The sequence below is a fragment of the Cololabis saira genome, chromosome 2 (genome assembly GCF_033807715.1).
Source record: "Cololabis saira isolate AMF1-May2022 chromosome 2, fColSai1.1, whole genome shotgun sequence".
In the NCBI taxonomy this organism is placed as follows: Eukaryota; Metazoa; Chordata; class Actinopteri; order Beloniformes; family Belonidae; genus Cololabis; species Cololabis saira.
In genome coordinates this window covers 49,311,239-49,331,737 of record NC_084588.1, presented here as the reverse complement: position 1 = coordinate 49,331,737, position 20,499 = coordinate 49,311,239, and the positions used below count along the sequence as shown (strand labels likewise).

At 41.9% G+C, this 20,499-nt stretch overlaps 2 protein-coding genes across 2 annotated transcripts in view; both read right to left on the bottom strand.

The window, feature by feature from the left end:
• Positions 1-16,302, bottom strand: part of LOC133421727 (neuropilin and tolloid-like protein 2) — a 34,746-nt gene extending 18,444 nt beyond the window's left edge. Inside the window, exons 1-5 of the mRNA XM_061711468.1 lie at positions 15,968-16,302; positions 10,445-10,501; positions 9,901-10,044; positions 5,546-5,794; positions 1,789-1,836 (exon numbers count right to left, since the gene is read on the bottom strand). Coding sequence (XP_061567452.1) covers positions 1,789-1,836; positions 5,546-5,794; positions 9,901-10,044; positions 10,445-10,501; positions 15,968-15,977 — 508 coding nt within the window. The 5' untranslated portion in view covers positions 15,978-16,302. The remainder of the gene's footprint in view (positions 1-1,788; positions 1,837-5,545; positions 5,795-9,900; positions 10,045-10,444; positions 10,502-15,967) is intronic.
• Positions 16,303-18,841: 2,539 nt separating this feature from the next.
• itfg1 (integrin alpha FG-GAP repeat containing 1) overlaps positions 18,842-20,499 on the bottom strand; it is a 278,570-nt gene continuing 276,912 nt past the window's right edge. Inside the window, exon 18 of the mRNA XM_061746781.1 lies at positions 18,842-19,613. Within this exon, the coding sequence (XP_061602765.1) occupies positions 19,554-19,613 (60 nt within the window). The 3' untranslated portion in view covers positions 18,842-19,553. The remainder of the gene's footprint in view (positions 19,614-20,499) is intronic.

Sequence of the window (20,499 nt, the reverse complement as noted above, 5' to 3'; positions counted from 1 at the left end):
AAAAGGTTGTAAACAAGAGGCGGAAAACAGAGACGGGCTCCCATGGATGTTGGTATGAGAAGTAAAAGGAATTAAAGCTGCAAGCAGCGATGAACGGGCCCTCGCGCGTGCAATTTTCACCAATAAAAGTCAGGAACTCTAATTTAAGTCCCATGACACCACCCATGAGTCTTTATGTCAAACCATTCAAAAGTTATGACAGAAAATAGGAACTATCAAATATCAACCAATCAGAAGAAGGGGCATACTTTTACTTTGGAAAGATGATTCCCCTCCAACTTTCAAGTTTTTTTTGGATCAAATTTCAGTTTTTTTACCATTGGAAAAATTAACTTTAGAAAAATACAACCGTGCTCATATTTTTCAAGAATTCTGGTTCCCATTACTCTCAAAACTGGATAATTTTTCCAAAGGGGACCAATGAGTATCTTTATTTTTTTTCGAACTTGTGCCTTAGGTATGTATGTTTGTATGTATATATGGATATATATATATATATATATATATATATATATATATATATATATATATATATATATATATATATATATATATATATATATATAGTTTGATATCGCTGTTGCTGCCATTATATATTTTTTTATTTTTTTTATTTTTATTTTTTTTAATATTTATTTAATTTTGTTCTCCCTTAATGTATGTTTTTTTTTTTCCCCCCTAGGGTAATTATGGGGAGGGTAGGAATGTGGGTATAATAGAAATCATGCATGTGAAAATGTGAATTGTGAAAATTATTGTGAAATAAAAAGATATTAAAAAAAAAGAAGAAGGGGCGGGGCTAATTTGCATCAATTATGGTCAAGGAGTCAAAACCAAGTCCGATGATGCCACCAACGAGTCTTTATGTCAAACCATTCAAAAGTTATTGCAGAAAGTAGGAACTATCAAATATCAATCAGATGAAGGGTGGGCGCGCTTTTAGGCGTCTATCGTCGCCATGGTAACACTTTTGACTGAGAAAAGTAATGCGTGTTGTCGCAGGATGGAGACGCACATTTTGATGTATAACACACCTGGGTGCACGTTACGGTTCGGGCCGCATTAACGGCCGAAGAAGTGGCAAAAATTGCGCCACAATTACACGATTAATTCAAAATGGCCGACTTCCTGTTCCATGTACGTCAAACCGTATTGTCGGGCTTGAGGCACAAAGTTTTCTAGGGGGCGCTGTTGAGCCGTTAGGCCACGCCGATTAATGCAAACCATTAAATATCACATTTTTTGCCAGGCCTGGCTTGCGTGCAAAATTTGGTGACTTTTGGGGCACGTTTAGGGGGAAAAAAGACCATCATTTCGTCGGAAGAAAAACGAGAAAAACAAAAACTCCTACAGATACAATAGGGCTCGGGCCCTAATAAAAACCAGCAAAGACGATGATGGTGGAAGAGCGGGATATCAAAGATAACGGCGACGGAGAGAAAAGGAGCATGACAGGATGGATTTTATTAGGGAGAGAAAGGGATTTAAAGTTCAACTGAAGTGAGCATAGCGGATTAGGACGAAGGACAATGAGGAGACGGGGGAACAAAAGCAGACAGACACGCAGGGAGGAGGCAGATAAAAGAGGAGCGTGCTCCTGCGTGGGCTCAGACTAGACGTGTGTCTGCAGGTACATCCTCCGACTTTACGCCCCATGATGGGCTCGTCAGGGTCGGTTTGCACCTTCAGCATTCGTGTCACAGCCGGAGACAGAATCCAGTAAAGCCTGTGAGCCGGCGAGCCCTGAGTGGATCCAGACCTGAGTGATTCCTGCAGACGGGGACTCACCTGGGATGGGGTTCAGCAGTCCGCCCACGTGCAGGTGGAAGTCTGGGTCTGAAACGATAACAGAGATAAACATTAATACCAAAACACCGGGTTTGAGGCATTTGGGGTTTAGATTTAAATGATTTATGATGTTTTGGGAGAAAACTTGGAGGTAAATATATGAACCAGTATATACAGCATATCTACTCTTATATAGTTATTCAAGTATATTGTTATACCATTGCTGTCTATTGTTCTCTATTATATTGTAGTATTATAGTAAAGTAATGATAATGTAATAACAGCACAACTAAATGCTGGGCGTTTGTTTTGTTTTGCATTTGACCGTGTCCCTCGTGCCATTCTGTGGGGGGTGCTCAGTGAGTATGGAGTCCGGGGCCCTCTATTAAGGGCTGTCCGGTCTCTGTATGATCGGAGTAGGAGTCTGGTTCGCATTGCCGGCAGTAAGTCAGACCTGTTCCCGGTGCATGTTGGACTCCAGCAGGGCTGCCCTTTGTCACCGGTCCTGTTCATAATTTTTATGGACAGGATTTCTAGGCGCAGCCAGGGGCCGGAGGGGATCCGGTTTGGGAACCTCAGGATTTCATCTCTGCTTTTTGCAGATGATGTTGTCCTGTTGGCTTCATCAGACCGGGACCTTCAGCATGTGCTGGGGCGGTTTGAGGCCGAGTGCGGCGCGGCAGGGATACGAATCAGCACCTCCAAGACCGAGGCCATGGTTCTCCACCGGGAAAGGGTGACGTGCCTTCTCTGGGTGGGTGGAGAAGTCCTGCCTCAGGTGGAGGAGTTCAAGTATCTCGGGATCTTGTTCACGAGTGAGGGAACAATGGAGCGTGAGATTGACAGGCGGATCGGTGCAGCGTCCGCAGTTATGCGGTCGGTGTACCGGACTGTCGTGGTGAAGAAGGAGCTGAGTCGAAAGGTGAAGCTCTCGATTTACCGGTCAATCTACGCCCCTACCCTCACCTATGGTCATGAGACCTATGGTCTTGGGCATCTGTACCGGATCCTCCTGGACGCCTCCCTAGGGAGGTGTTCCAGGCATGTCCCTCCTCCCTAGGGAGGTGTTCCAGGCATGTCCCACTGGGAGGAGACCCCGGGGAAGACCCAGGACACGCTGGAGAGACTATGTCTCTCGGCTGGCCTGGTAACGCCTCGGACTCCCCTCGGAGGAGCTGGAGGAAGAGATGGAGGAAGTGTCTGGGGTGAAGGAAGTCTGGGCATCCCTGTTGAGACTGCTGCCCCCCCGCGACCCGGGAACGGATAAGCGGAAGAAGATGAGTGATGAGTGACTGTTTTGTTTTCTTTTGTTTGCCTTGATTTGCTTTGATTTTGACTATATTTATATATACATATAATTTAGTATTATATCACTGTATTGAACAGTTATTGAAACTTGTCTTATTATATGTAGTTTCAGGGGTAGGACTCAATAAGTGTTTACTTCATTCCTACTCCATTTCGAGCATGTTGGTAGATCCGTGAACTAATATTATACAAATTGCTGTACTCCTGCTGCCCGAGGAGTCGCGCTTTCAGCCCCTCCATCACCAGACCCACCGGTACCCGCTTTATTTTCACTCTTTGCAAGATATATTTTTATCTTTACAGGTTGTACGTCTTATTTTAATGTTATAAAATGTGGAAATGTTGAAACGCACAAGGCAGAAAACTCCCAAATGTAAATAAATGAGAGTAAAAAGAGAATCTTTTTACTTGTTTTTAGACTTGTAGTTCTCCAGAACACTTTTTAGGGGTCTTGGTCTTGTCTCTGGGTCTCTCCAGGTCTCAGACTCTGATAACTGAGAGTCCGTTTCACACCAAGGTGACAGAATCTGGTGATCAGCAGTTCTTCCTTTTGTTAATGTACAGTTTTGTAAACTTTTTGAAACCCAACTCTCTCAGCTGATGGATGAAACATTTATAGTGAGTTCAACATCATCATCCACTTCTCTGTGTTATTGAGCTGCAGTTGAAAACAAGCTCATATGGAAACTAGATCCAGGATGATGGAATACAATCACGCAGGATCAGGACATTACTAGGTTTGTTTTGGTCTGGATCTGAACTACCGGTAGTCTTGGTCTGGGTCTATGTGGTCTGGACTCAGAACCGGCCAAAGGCATAAGTGAACTAAGCGGCTGCTTAGGGCCCTGTGACCACTAGGGGGCCCCCAAGAGTTAAAAAACAATAAAATAAAAAATAAAATTATATTTTTATGTGTGAATGATGATTCATAGATTATTATAGGTATGTTATTGTACAAAAATACAATAATTAATATTATTACATAAACAATATTATGTTAACAGACTAAAGCGCCCACCATGTCGCAAAAACTGACTTATCCGTCAGGAGTAGAGAAAAGAAAGAGGATGAAAGATGAAGAGGAGAAAAAACGGAAAGATAAAGGTACGTTTGCATGTCTTAGTGTGACGTTTGGTGTCAAGGAAATTGTGAAAGGTTTAAGTTCGGAAAGTCTCCAGTAGGGGCGGTTGCTGACTTTGCTAAATATTAATTGAATGTAATATATGTTATATATTTATGTATGTAGCATATATATATTTATAGGGATATTTATGTAGTTTATATAGTGTATATTTATATAGATTTATATAATATTTGTATTTTCTATATATTGATATAATATTTATGTAATATTTATATTTTCTATATACTTATATGGATAATTATGTAGTAATCGGCATGTTTACGTAGTATTTATATAGACTATATATGGATATTGTGTAGATATAATAATAGCAATAATGTAAATTCATAGAGTTATAAAGGGGTAAGAACTAGGAAAAAGTGTAAACTTCTTCCTACTCCTTTTTCGAACCTATGTGCATATGAAGATGTTACTGTTTATGTATACTGTATACTGTTTTTATATACAAATATACAAATATACAAATATACAAATAAATTCATTCATTCAAAGATTTTTCTGCAAATGTGTTAATCTGTCGTCTGCTTCCATGGTCTTAATCCCTGTGGATTACAATCTAACTACAAGAAAAATATGTGCAGAAATATGTGCCACTAGAAACTGAATTTGAATAATTTAGATTTGAATTTGAATTGCTCAACTTGAATAATTGCATTAAAAAACTGAATCTGAATCACATAATTTCAATTCGTATTGCAGAAATTTTTCTACAAAACGGCAAAAATATAAATCTACACTTTTTACACAGAATGGAGAAAACACAATAGGTTTTGAAATATCGAGCTCCCATTGGTCGTTTACATCGTTGAAAGAAAATAGAGGTTATAGTAGGCTACGTGAAAAGGAGTTTTTTGTATCTGCACTAGATTGCTGTTCCTCCGGAAGACCCAGATGTCTAGCACAGTAAAATTGAAATTGAATTGCAAAAACTGAATTTGAATTGTGAGAGCTGAATGTAGATTCAGTTTTTCAATGCAATGATTCAAATTAAACAATACAAATTCAAATTATGTGATTCAGATTGAGTTTTTTAATGCAATTATTCAAGTTGAGCAATTCAAATTCAAATATAAATTATTCAAATTCAGTTTCTAGTGGCACATATTTCTGCCCATAGAAAAAGTTCTTACATCTAGTTTTTACAGGTGTATTTGTAATGACAGGGAAGAACATGAAATACGTTTATGGTGGGTGTGTGAATGACCAATAATCAGTATTATTGGCAGTAATAGAGGCTTGTGCCGGCCCTGGCTACAGCTCTCCCACCACCACGTAACCCTCTCCTCCTCCAGAGTCATCCTTCACCTGCCACAAACGTGTACTTGATGCGGAATCCGAGGCCCTCCAGCTCCTCGTCGCTGGTGAACTTGATCCACATGAAGCGGCCGGTGGACGTGACGAGGCCGGGGTTGGTGCCGCCGCAGAAGCGGTCGATGAGCGGCGAGAAGGCGAAGGGCCCGTCGCGGATCTCCAGGTGGTCGAAGCGGCACTCGAACGACGGCTCGATGTAGTAGTTCTTATCGAAGGCCAGCTGGATCCTCTGCCGGGGGAGGGCTTTGGAAATAGCAAGGGAGGGAGAAGATCCACAACAAGAATATAAATACATCTTTCTTAGCAGGAAGATAATCCAGATACTTGTTCTTTTGTATTGCACCAAATCACCACAACAAATTCCTTGTATGTGTTAAAAAACTATTTGGCAATAGCTGGAAAGGAATTCATGAAAACCGTGCACTTGGTGACAAGTTTTTGATATTTGGCATGGTGTTAGTTATGGACATATGGTTTTCAAAAACCACTGCAAATTGGGAAAATGGCCCCCTAGTGGCCGGTTTGCAGAAAATTTAGAATGGATCCCGCCGAAAGGACCAAAGGTCATATCTCAGCTTCTCTTAGTCCTAGATTGTTGTATACTGTCACTTTCTCTACTTTTTTGGTGCCAGGAATTCAATTCTGAGATATATTTCTTATTTCAAGGTCATGTTGAAGGTCAAATTTAATTTTCAAGGTAATTTTTTGCACATAAAACTCCATATCTCTAGAATTAAGTCACATAAGAATATTGTATAGGGCTCTAAACCCCTATTTTCACCCCCAAGGAATGCATTTTTCCTTTTTCTTGGACAGGTCACAATCGCTGTAGTGTCAATAATCTCATTGGGTGAGAACAGTGGCCTTCAGTCAGGCTAACTCAACTTCAGAACAAAGCTACAATGAAGGCATGATCTTTGGTCATATAGGCAACAGAGTTGCCACTAGGGGGCTGTCCCAATTTGTTTGCGGTGGTTTTTGAAAACCTTATGTCCATACCTAACACCATGCCAAATATCAAAAACTTGTCACCAAGTGCACAATCTTTATGATTTTTGACATATTCCCTCCCAGCTAATAAACTTCTTTCTGATTCTGATTCTTGAAGTCAGACGTCTGACACCTCGGCTGAGCATGTGCAGATTCAGGTGCACAGATAACTACTTTTATTTATACAGTTTTCTTGCTTTTTTAATCACTCACTTCACTGGAAACGCGTTTAACTCAGACATGAGAACATTTTCTGAGAGATCCACACTGTTTTGCAGGAATATGAGGCATAAAAGCCCCAAACATCCCTGAGTCTGAGCGCGTCATCATCCAGGAACATTTCCCCGGATGTTACTGGATGTTACCTGATGTTACCTGTCGTACAACTCTGTGCAATAGGGCTGGGACGATACAGGGAACTCACGACTCAATTCTGTGGCGATATGTGGCCCACGATAACGATAATCACGATACACGATATCTACGATATTTGATATATTGTAAGAAATTTCAATAACGATACATCACGATATATGTGACTGAAAAAGAAAAAATACCCATAAAAAGGAAAACGTCTGTAGTTATGCATTTATTCAATGCCAAAACTTCATACAATGTACAAAGAAAGTGCATTTGTATATTACCTCACTGCCTGCTAGTCTTGTAAATGTAAACTCTGTACAGCTGGACTAATTAAAGTGCATGAACATTAATAACATGTTTTATATAAACCAGGACAGTGCACTGCTTTGTTTCTAATACTGAAAAGTCAGTAAGCAACTTAATTTTGCATAGAACCTCACTGCCTCCTAGTCTTGTAAATGTAAACACTGTAACAGCTGGATAAATTAAAGTGCATGAACAATAGTGCGGTGACAACCGCGTAAATCCGTTATGTGTGTTGTAATAAAATGTTTTCCCCACCACTACTGAACAACCTCCGAGAACAAACCCTGACCCTGCAGAAGTGTCTTACAGGCAGAAACATGACATTAACTGCATTAGACGTCACAGATGAACCACAGAGGAAGCAGGTTTGTGAGCGTTCACGCTTAGAGACGCAGCCTCCGACTCCGGGAGCAGAACCAATCACCGCTGATCTGCAGCTCACGGGTTCATCTGTGGGCTGATGCAGATGTTACATACATGACGGGACCCTCTGGTTCAAGGGTCGCGCCCGTGTGTGTTAATGCAGCCGCAATAAGAGAGCTTAGAGGTTTAGTTAAGTTGCCTTTGAATCTGATTCCTCATATTCTGCTCGAGTGCGCGACCTGTTGTCCTGCACGTCCTGCCATCTCACACGCTCACGCGCAGATGCAGAGGGAACATGACATGCAGTCACTCGTGCGTGTAGTTGATGAACTTGATTTGACACAAACACTGAGCTCTGTATGGCAAGCCATAAGGGCCAAAAACCGGGCTTGAATGAACGCGCTGCCGAACAAAAGGAGCGTAAAAAGCGGCGTTCTACACGAGTCGCGTAAAAACGCACTCTTCAAAAATGCTGCTTTTTACGCATGTAAAAAGCGCAGTTTTCGTTCAAACTTAAGATCCCTCCCCCTTAATTGTTTCCAGCCACTAAGGCCCCGTTTACACGGAGCAAAAACGGGTGCGTTTTCATGCGTTTTGGCCGTTCGTTTACACGAAAACGCAGCTCAAAGCCCCCAAAAACGATCATTTCTGAAAACTCCGGCCAAAGTGGAGATTTTCAAAAACTCAGTTTTCACTTTTGCGTCTAAACAGAGGAAAACGGAGGAAAACGGAGATTTAAGCTTCAGAACGTCACAAATGCACCAGAAACTCACCAGCGTCATGAGTGCGACCTGTGTTTACAATTAGGTTGGCCACCGTCAATATTTTCTTGTATTTTACCTGTTTTATATTCCGTCTTGGAAGTAAAGCCTGAATTATGGTCCCGCGTTAGATCGACCCAGAGCCTACGGCGTAAGGTACGCGGCGATGTGCGCCGCATGGTGTGCGTTGCCGCGTACCTTACGCCGAAGGCTCTGGGTTGGTGTAACGCGGAACCATAAATCAGCCTTAACTCGAAGTTACACGTGTCATTTGTTGATGTTTTTCCAGGATTCTGATTGGCTGGCATGACGTTAACAGCGTTTTCATGCCGGTCCGTGTAAACGAGGATTTTTTTGAAAACGTAGAGGGGAAAATATCAGTTTTTGTAAATACCCGGCTACGTGTAAACGTGGCCTAAAAGTGAACTGTAAGGAGCCAATGAGAAAGGAATCAGAGCAGACACATCAGTCCATCGCAGATCTCCTTTGCATGATCGCTGCTCCGTTCGTTTGTCAGCCCCTCTGTTTGGGTCTCTGTGCAGAGATGGTTTTTCTCTTTCATCCAGAATAAACTGATCCATGTTAAACTGCTGACGCATTTAATGGATAGTTGTGATGCCTTTGGTGAAAAGCCACAATTTAAATGATCATGAAAATAAAGAAATAAGTGTTCAATGAGGTTGTTTTTATTTTTTGCAAGATAAAGTGTTGAACAGACCAACTTGGCTCCTTACAGTTCGCTTTTAGCGGCTGGAAAAAGTTGAGGGGGAGGGATCTTAAGTTTGAACGAAAATTGCGCTTTTTACGCGTGTCGTAGTTGCACAAAACGCCGCTTTTTATGCGTGTTCATGAACGCGCGTAAAAAGCGGCATTTAAGGAGCGCGGGAAACGCGCTTTTTAACGCGACTTGTATAGAACGCCGCTTTTTACAATGTTTTTTGTGCTCAAAACAGCGCTTTTTACGCCCCCCTTTGTTCGGCAGTGCGTTCATTCAAGCCTGATTTCTGGCCCTTATGGCTTTAAAGGTCTGGAGGCTGATGCACACCTAAAAAAGACTTGGTGAAACAGGTGCGTAGGAGTAGGTAGGAGTGAATCAAGGAAAAAAAGGGGGTCTCCCGCACACTGTAAGGTCAAGTGCAAAAAACTTTAATAGGGTAAACAAAAAAGCAACGTTTCGGTCCACAGGACCTTTCTCAAGCAGAGACCTTTCTCTGCTTGAGAAAGGTCCTGTGGACCGAAACGTTGCTTTTTTGTTTACCCTATTAAAGTTTTTTGCACTTGACCTTACAGTGTGCGGGAGACCCCCTTTTTTTCCTTGGCCCTTATGGCTTGCCATAGCTCGAGGACAGTTGTTTGTGAGCAGAAACACATTAAGCTCATCTCATCTCCCCCAGCTGATGCTGCTGATGATGATGACCCCTCCACCCCCCCACAATAAAGCTGAAGATGATTACAGCTCGGTGCTGCAGCAGATGCTCCAGCTCCGTGTTCCTGCATCTGCTGATGGAGCTGCAGGTCTGGTGGGGGGGTTTGGGTTGGGGTTGGGGGTTGGGGGGGGGGACTCACCTTCCAGGATGTACACGCACTCCTTGTTGGGCGGGTAGGTGTTGGGGTAGTTGGGCGACATGAACACCCCCCCGTTGATGTTCCGCACCCACGTGCCGCAGTCATTCTGGGCGGGACTCTGGACGCCGGCATCACCCGGGGAGTCTGGGGGGGCAGGGGTCGATGAGGGGGTGAAAAGAGAGAATATCAACCACTGTGCAGTCATAATAATGATAACCACAATCATAAGCTGTAACAATGCACCTTTCAATAACCATGTCTACCTCATACTGCTGCACCTTTCACTTTTTAATTGTATATATGTTAATATGAGCCACATTTGCTTATTTGCTGTTTGCTACTATTTAAATCTGTCAGTGAATGAAGCAACCAGAGTCAAATTCCCTGTCTGGCATGTTCAAACTTCAAAGCTGATTCTGATCTGATTCTGATCCTGATCCTGATTCTGATCCTGATCCTGATCCTGATCCTGATTCTGATTCCCAATAATCCTCCCGTCAGACTGAAGCAGGATGGAGAGACAGACAGATGAGCTCCTGCTCACCTTTGGTCCTCTGCGCCAGAGCGAATCCCTCTTCTACCAGAAAGAAGAGTATCCAGGCTGCGGAGCAGAAACGCACAGTTTAATGACACATACATGAAATCAGCTGCAGCATCGATCCAGCCGAGTATAGATGAATAACAGGCCAAATAATAATCCATAATATAATTGCCAGAGCAATCTGCTTGTGAGAGGACGGATGATAAAGGGAGATATCCATAAATCCAGGAGCGCGCAGGACGGAGCGGTTGCGCGTTCACGAGAGACTCCGTCACCGAGCTGTCACGCTTTTATCAACATTTCAAACTTTAAACCCACTCGGGGACGGAGAGCCTGTCGTGCCCGATGTTTTCCAGCGTCTGACCCTGAACCACCACTGGATCCACGCGTGGCCGCGTTTCCCCCCAATGATCCAACTGTTGCCACATTACACGGATAATTACTGGACTAAAAAAAGCCAGAAATTTCTGCCCCGTTGCATCTTTAAATAACGTTTTAGTCGCATAAAATACCCGCTCGAGCCAGGAAGATCTGTCACATGTGAATGAATGAATGAATGAATGAATGAATGAATGAATGAATGAATGAATGAATGACGTTCATTCAATCATGACAACACAAAAACAAAACAACACCAAAAAACATTGTGCACAGCATTGACATTTCACACAAAACCAATAATCATGTGTTGAACAATGACTGAAAAGACAGAAACAAACTGCTTATAAAAGCCTGTCCATATTACCAACTTTATTTTTTTTGCTACCGACCTCCAGAAAAGAAAAGAAACAACAGAAAAGCAAAGAAACATTAACAGATATTCAATCGCACTTATAAGCTTCAAAAATAGCTTTACAAACCCTTTTCTTAAAAAACAAAACATGTGAGTGATTAGTAGGAGACATGAAGAATTAACTAGAGAAAAAAACTGAAAATTACCAGTCAGTTAATTGTTATTGCTTCATTTCTACACTGAAGAGACGTAAAAATAAAATAATTTGCAGCAGAGGCAAGTTAACCGGCCCATCAACCTGAATGCTGTTGGGAATAAAGTTCATATACTGAAGCAGGAAAAGTAATAATTCTGCACCTGCAGGAGGACCTGCCCCTCCGAGCTCATGACAGGTTCAATCACGGTTAGAATAAACCACAAACACTGGAAAGGCTGCAGGGTTTTCAATAACTCCATCTCTATTATCAGCCACGAAAAAGTCGAAAAAATCGAAGGTGCGAATATCAATCAATCAATCAAATTTGATTTATATAGCACCTTTCATCCAGGTACATGAAATACAAAGTGCTTTGACATTTTGACTGAAGAATAAGCGTAATAAACAAAAAAAATTAAAAATGGGAGACCAAAAAATATAAAAACTGGGAGACCAATGCACATTGACATGCAATATAGTTAATTCAAATGAAAAAAATGATAAATATGAATATGAACCATGATGTTAGAGGGGAGGGCACCCAGATCCAGGGGGGCCACCCAGATCCGGGGGGCCACCCAGATCCTGAGGGCCCCACTCGAGCTTTATCCACGCAGGATCCCCATCAGAGCGGGGCAGAAATGCTGCTAATGCTGCTTTTAATGGAACCACTCCGTGAAAAATGACTCTCTGTCATCCAGTGAAACAGCGAGAAAAATGCTTTGAGAGAAACGTCGTTACTGGCAATTACTTCTGCGCATAAAAGCAATTAACCTTAAAGCGGGAAGGTACAGCGGCTTAAATGTGCCTTCAGCTGATAAATATTGAAATGATGTTATTGGGCAGGAGCTGCATAATTTACGCAGGCAAGTTGTAACATATTTTGTAATCTCATGAATAAATCAGGAGCTAAATAGAGTTGCAGCTTCTGCTGCAGCATCAGGGAAACTTGGATGATGGATGATAATCTGCTCAATCAAACACAAAAAGATGTATTAGTTTTGCAAACTTAGACAGCCAGTGGCGCCACCATGGGGGGGCCAGGGGTGGCCACGGCCCCCCTACAAATTTGCTGGCCACTCCTCTAGCCTCAATAAAAAAACAAAAAAAACACTTGCCGGTCACATGGATTCTCTAAAAAAAAAAAAACAAAATATATATATATATATATATATATATATACAAAATATATATATATATATATATATATACAAAAAATATATATATTAATAAAATAAATATATGATATATTAAAATCTGTATGCTATATATTAGAAATGCATATATGTATATATATATATATATATATATATATACAAAAAAAATATATATATTAATAAAATAAATATATGATATATTAAAATATATATGCTATATATTCAAAATTGATATATATATATATATATATACAAAAAAATATATTAATAAAATAAATATACGATATATTAAAATATATATGCTATATATTAAAAATGCATATATATACAGTATATATATATATATATATATATATATATATATATATATATATATATATATATATATACATACAAAAAATATATTAATAAAATAAATATATGATATATTAAAATATATATGCTATATATTAAAAATGCATATATATATATATATATATATATATATATATATATATATATATATATATATATATATATATATATATGCCTTAGATTTTTACCAACATGGTATTAACCAATAATATATATACAGACAAGTTAGAAAGTTAAAAAAAAAAAAGTATTTCTGAGCCTTTATACTACAACGCTATAATAAAGTCCTGTAATGATGGCTTTTAGTTTTGGTTCCATCCCAAGAATTGAAGTGGCCCCCTCTGGCCCCCCCTAGGAAACAGTTTTGGAGGAACCGCCCCTGTAGACAGCAATAGTCCCTTTTCTTCAGAATATCTCCAAGTAAACATCCTTTCCAGCTGGGGGGGTTTGATCTCACCCCGGTTCATTCTGCAGAGGAACAAAACAATGACTGCGGGTTCAATTGCGCTGTTCTAGGTCACGTCACTTCACGTTTCCATCACTTCTCTGTTCCCGGAGTGAAGGCTGGACAGAAAGTCACGGCGACATCTGTCACGCACTGCTCAAAAATACGACCTCAGACAACTCTGGTTGACATTAATTACAAATTACAGCCTGCTGGAGGATGGAGGCTGCAAGGCTGCGAGGCTGCGAGGCTGCGAGGTGGAGGTTTAACGCACCGACCTGAGCGCACGGGTTCACCCCAGCACCCCAGGGTGGTGGGAGGGGGTCCCTGCGCTGTCAAAGGGCCCACTGAGACAGTGGCGTCACCAGGGGTGGGCAAGGGGTGGCCATGGCCCCCCCTACACATTTGCTGGCCACCCCACTTGCCTCAATAAAAAAAAAACACTTGCCGGTCACATAGATTGTATGCAAAATGCATATCAGTAGGCGTTTCTTTAAGTATTTCTGAGCCTAATAATAATTAAAAAAAAAGAAAAAAAAAAAAAAGAAATATATATATATATATATATATATATATATATATATATATATGTATATATATATATAAATATATATGCAGACAAGTTAGAAAGTAAAAAAACAAAAAAAAAAGGATTTCTGAGCCTGTATACTACAACAGTATAATAAAATCCTGTAATGATGGCTTTTAGTTTTGGTTTTTAAGTGGCCCCCTCTGACCCCCCCTAGGAAACATTTTTGGAGGCGCCCCTGCACTGAGACCCCACAGATGGCCTGACTGGCAGAAAACCCCGAACCCGAGCCAAGCCCACCATCTGCCCCCTCAGCAGAAACCAGACCCTCCAGACGAGGCTGTTTCCTCCAGTATGGTCCAGTTTACGAGCCGACACCCGCTTCCCGGGTCCTGGTCCTAGTCCAGATCCTGGTCCTGGTCCTGGTCCAGATCCTCTGCTGCTGTAGTTTCCCTGCTCGAGGTTCTGCTGCTGTTTCCTCTGAGGCCAAGGGCGCCTCCAAAACTGTTCCATAGGGGGGGCCAGAGGGGGCCACTTCAATTCTTGGGGTGGAAGCAAAGCTAAAAGCCATCATTACAGGACTTTATTATACTGTTGTAGTAATATATAATATCATATATATTTATGTTATTTATATATTTTTTTTATTTATTCTTTTTTTATTAAACATTTTACATTTAAATTATTATTAGGCTCAGAAATACTTAAAGAAACTGAAGATAGAATCTATGTGACCGGCAAGTGTTTTTTTTTTTTTTTGAGGCAAATTGGTAGGGGGGGCCATGGCCACCCCTGTCCCCCCGCTGGTGGCGCCCCTGTCTGAGGCTTAAGAAAAGGGGTTTTCCTCTCAGGAAAAATTCTCAGGAGACGTTGATCCACATCAACCCGCTGCGCTAAAATCAACCCAAACCCCCATTTTCCTCCAGGGTGACGTCAGAGTTCAGCATCCACGGATATTCCTGAGGAGGAAAGTGCTCAGTGTGGAGAAAAAACACCGGGTCACGTCCTCCGTGGGAGCCGCTGCAGCCGCTGCAGCCTCCGGAACCTCCGGAACCTCCAGAACCCCAGATTAGACCGATTAGAAGAAACAGTTTTTTCAGAGGAAACGTGCGCAAACTGGTGTCTCTGGTCCTCAAACACGCAGCGCATCCACGGCGCTGGTTTCCACGGGTATATCCACACCGTGGGTCGGGATGGATGGATGGGTGGATGGATGGATGGACGGATGGATGGGGGTCACCAGGGCAACAGCGGCGCGCGCCCCGGCGCGTGCACGGAGCCGGGCGGCGGCGTTTGATCCGGATCCGACCGGAGCACTTTGCGCGTTTCTCGTGCGTAAAGTGTCCACTTTACGCACGAGAAACGCGCGTCTCCGCCACGGAGACGGAGGCTCCCCACGCTGACAAACCTCTAATCAGAGTCGAGTATTTCTAGCTCTTGGATGATTTTACGCATCATTTCTTGGAGGTTTTCTGTCTCCACCTTCAGATGTTTGACCTCTGCCTGAGATCATCCGTGGTTAAACCAAAAGTACTCCCTTTAATGCCATTAAACTGTGACTAAACGCATGACCAAAATACATTTAAATGAATGTCTTAACTGGTGAGATGTAAAGAGTCAATTGACTCTTTCAAGAGAAGACTGAAGACCCACCTTTTCAGTAAAGCATATGCCAGCTATGATTTATGATTTGCCATTGATTCTTATGACTTTTTTACGTTTTAGTGATGATACTGCTGCTTTTTTGGATTTTCTTGCCTTGAATGTTGTAGCACTTTGAGATTTATTGAATGCAAAGTGCATTATAAATTAAATTCATTATTATTATTATTATTATTAGACGTTGTGCACCCGCAGACCCGAGCTGCTGGTTCCAGCTCCGCTGTTTCCAGCTCCGTGCGCTGGAGAGGCAGAAAAGCTGCCACTTTGCATTTTTTAAGACAATGTTTTAATTCATCTTAACTGATGAGCAGAAACCCGACACCGAAACCTCCAACATCAGGGTGGAAAACGACAGAAAAAGAGGGTGAAACGGTTGAATGTAGGGTTTAAATGAGCAGCTCGGTGCCGACCAGCGCGCAGCGGCGCCCGCAGCTCCGCAGCTCCGCTCACCTCTGAGCATCTCTCCTCCCGAACCTCCGAGGCTCCGAACCTCCAACCTCCTCTCTAGAAATTATGTTTTATTCTGTCCATCTCACGGAATCCGCGGGGGGTTTCACGCAATCCAACAAGTAAATCCACGGAGCCACAACGCGCTGCGCTCCGGTCCGACCCTAGCTGGAGCCGGTCTAGTCCGGGGTGGTTTTGCGCTCCGGTCCGGTCCAGTCCGGGTTGATGGTTCTGCGCTCTGCCGCAGCCCCTCAGCCAGGCATCTCCAGCCAGACCGGCGGATGAGAGGATGAGAGGATGAGAGGAGGAGGAGAGGATGGACCGGTCCGGACCGGCGGAGCAGCTGCCCAGAATGCGCAGATGGATGGATGAGCGAGACCAAGGGAGAGAGAGAGAGAGAGGGAGGGAGAGAGAGGGGTTGGAATAAAGAGGGAGGGGATTCAGGGGCTGAGGATGGAGAGAGAGCAGACTCTGCTCGGAGATCCTGCCGCGTCTCCACTGAGAAACGCTCCCGAGCCGATGAAGGATTTCAAGATTCATCCCTTTATTCTGCCTGTAAACTTGATCCGACTCATGAATTACAACCAAGAATCAGCATTTATAGGGAAACGGACCGACAGATGGAGACAGGAGAGTTTTAAAGATGCTCGGAGAAACATTATCCACCCATCATCCATCCTCTATACCCGCTTTATCCTCTGCAGGGTGCCGGGTCTGAGATCAGCTCATTCCAGGTGAGAGGCTTCACCTGGACAGGTATCCAGTCCATCGCAGGGCCACATATATACACACAACACACTCTACGGGCCATTTAGAATCATCAATGAACCTAGTATGAATGTTTTTGGACTGCGGGAGGAAGGACTAACCGGAGGAAACCCACGCAAGCACAACATGCAAACTGCAGGAGAAACATTAGTCCCTTTAAAAACAACCTTAATGGCAAAAGTCAACGATTTTTGGACTTTAAGTCAACGGAAACATGAGAAACCTTTAACATGAACCAGCAGGTTAGTGGTCACATGATTCACCGATATTTATTGATCAATATCAACATGTGAGCAGAGAACATCAACCCTCCTGCTGATCATTTTATTTTATTTTTTATTCAACCTTTATTTCACCAGGAAACGAAACTCATTGAGATTAAAAATCTCTTTTACAAGAGGGTCCTGGCCAAGACAGGCAGCAACACAGTAACATGATTCCGACATATGACACGACACATAACAAAACAAAACACTGTTGACATTACTCATAGCATCTGCAGGCAGAATTGGACATCTCAAGCAGTGGCGTCAATTCAGTCAAAGCTAAGGTATGGCAAGCTTATGAGTCACAGAACTTAACTAGAGTATCAATCAACACGTCCAGCAAATACTCATAACAGAAGTTTATGTAGCTGATCTGTGTGGTCAAGAAAATTGGAACTTTTTCAAATGCAGTCTCGCTCACTGCAAAAACTCAAAATCTGACCAGCAATATTATAATAATATTTGTCTTATTTCTAGTTAAAATGTCTAATTTTTAGTCTCATAAAACAAGATCATCCCCAGAAAAATAACTTATTTGACCATTTTCACCTGTTTCAAGTAAATTTTCAATTGAAATAAGTAGAAAAATCTGCCAGTCGGACAAGATTTATCTTTTCATTACAAGCAAAAAAATGTTCTACTTATTTTAAGTGAAAATCTACTTGAAACAGGTGAAAATCGTTGTTTTTTGAGTTTTTGAGTCTTGTCTTAAATGTAATGAGATTTTTTTGACAAAAAATTAGACATTTTAACTAGAAATAAGACAAATATTGTTAAGATTTCGAGTTTTTGCAGCGTAATAACTAGTGAAATCGATCATGTTGTTCTGATTTGCATTTGTAGTTATTCTATATGTATTAAGTAATAGAATAATCAATACAAATAGACAGAGTAATTCCATAAATGTATTTAAAAAACAAACATTTACATTTTCGCTTGAAGCCGAGGTGTGGCGGCTGCCATACCTTGGCATACCCAATTGACGCCCCTGATCTCAAGATCTGTCAGGAGCGATTTAAAAGCATTAAGTGAGACCAGCTCTCTGAGATTAAGGTGTTTTGCAGCTGGTTCCAGGAGGAAGGCGCAGCAGACCTGAAGGCCTTCTTTCCCAGCTCGGTGTGCACTCTAGGGACAGATAGTAGCAGATGTTCCTGAGAGCGTAGATGGAAGCCTCCTGATTCTTTACGGTCAATGTATGACTGTAAATATATTGGAATCAGACCAAGAATAGCCTTATAGATGAAAATGTACCAGTGGTTGAGCCTGCGAGTGGACAAAGCCGACCACCCGGGCATTAATGTACAATGGTGAGTGAGAGCTCTCAGATTCGTAATAAATCTCAATGCACCATGATAAACGGTGTCAAGCGAGTGGAGGCATTGAGAAGATGCATGCATATACAGAATTTCACCGTAATCCAGTACAGACATAAAAGTGGATGCAACCAACCTCTTCCTAGCCTCAAAAGAAAAAAACCAAAACATCATCATCGTCATCCTAAATCCTTCATTTAAGGTGGAATAACCACGTTTCCGGTTTTATTACAGCCTCAGTGCAGCTTTACGCAGAGGCTCCAGGCTCTGGGTGGAGGTTCAGTCTCTCCAGGGATTAGTGAGCAGGTCTGGACCAGGACCCGGACCTGGAACCAGACCTGGACCCCCCAAAGCGGCCTCCAGGGGGCCATTTGATTTCCCCACCGCTGCAACTAATTATTCAGTTTAGTTTCACCTCCAGCTTCATAGCAACAACTCATAAATTAACTAAAGGGTCAAAATCCTGAAGTGATTTAAATCCACAAACATCTCCCAGGCAACACGTAGAAGGCAGGAATCAGACACGAGGGTTAAGTTAAGAAACCTTTATTCTCAGCCTCAGTAGATCAGCACATTAAGCAGCTTATTAAACATTCACCTGTTAAATCCACATCATGAAATAAATTACATGCAGCCAGTTAATCGACAGTTACAAAAGTGCAAAAGAAACGTGGACGGGCTTGAGCTGCACCCCCTTCAAACACCCACCAGCAGCACCGGAGCTGCAGAGTTTAAAAGATTAAAATGAAACCGTGAATCCAGTAGATATGAAGCCGTATTTACTCCCGGGATGAGCGGAGAGACAATCAGCTCAGGAGGAGATGGATCTGCATCGGCAGACGTGAAGGCCGCTCATCCCCTCCGGGGTGAAGGTTCGGTGTTTCCTCGGTATCAGATCATCTCCATCGGTTTAATTACACAAAGACAACAGACGTAAAGCACATGCACATCTCAGGGGCTAAAGCAGGAACAGGTTTCAGCAGGAATCCGTCTCCAGATCGAGCTGCCAGCTTCACTTAGTCCAGAGAAACTCCCCCCTTCAGTGTGAGAGGGATTTCTGGGGGGGTTCTCGTTGCAGCTCCTGTACTTCTAACTCTGGGGTTAAAATAAAACATCAAAGGGACTTTAAACATCTAACATCTGACTCAAACATGGGAAAATATCAAAAAGAAACATTTTTAGGCAAATGAGGATCCGTTTATTGGCCCTTGTGATGAGTCCGGGGGTCCGGGTGGAGGATCTTCACATGGCATCGAAGTGGAAACGATGAGCCTCCTGCCGTTTCTCCCGGTCGTCGGCTTTCTGCAACACAAACCAGCAAAGAGGACTGTTATTGCATCTGAGTTTAATAAAAGACAAGAATTACATTTGTTTATGTGGTTGACTAAAGAAGTCTGAGCAGTAGAACCCCCGGATAACCGGTTTCAAGTTTCAAATAGGGCTGGGGATCGATTCGATTCCGATTCTTAAGATTCAGAATTGATTATCAAGATTTGATTCGATCCCGATATTGATTTGGGTTAGTGTTATTAAAACTGTTTTTTGAGCTGTTGCATGAATTATATGACTGTAGTTATGCAACATATTAATACTAGTATTATATTGAGATTCAACAGTAAGTATTAGCAGCTAATGATGCTGTAAGGACCAATCAGCTCCCAGAATGCTGATAGAACTGCTTTCAGAAACATCGTGGGGCAGAATTACCAAACAGATCCAGGGAGGAAACAGAGACGGATGAAATCGGTTTTATTTTTTCCCACATTCCGTTTTTATTTGTTCAATTTCGGTCTATTTTGATTTTTAATTTTTGAGCATTTGGTTTTTAGCATTTTTTGCAAATGTAACCCCAAGACAGTATATAAAGTAATGAAATATAGACAATTTATGCAATTATAACCTAACACTTTAATGTTTTCATACCTTTAAACATATTTAAAGGCAAAAACATGGGACCAGTTATTCTCGTGTCCAACAAAACATTCCTTTTTTGGGGATAGACAAAAAAATAACCAAAAGTTGTAATGTAATGATGAAAAAAAAAAAAACATAAATAAATAAAAGAGAAAAAAAAAACAAAAAAAACAATCGATGTTTAGACATATGAATCGATTTTTAGGAATTAATATGAGAATCGATTTAGAATTGGGAAATCGATTTTTTCAACACAGGCCTAGTTTCAAATGTC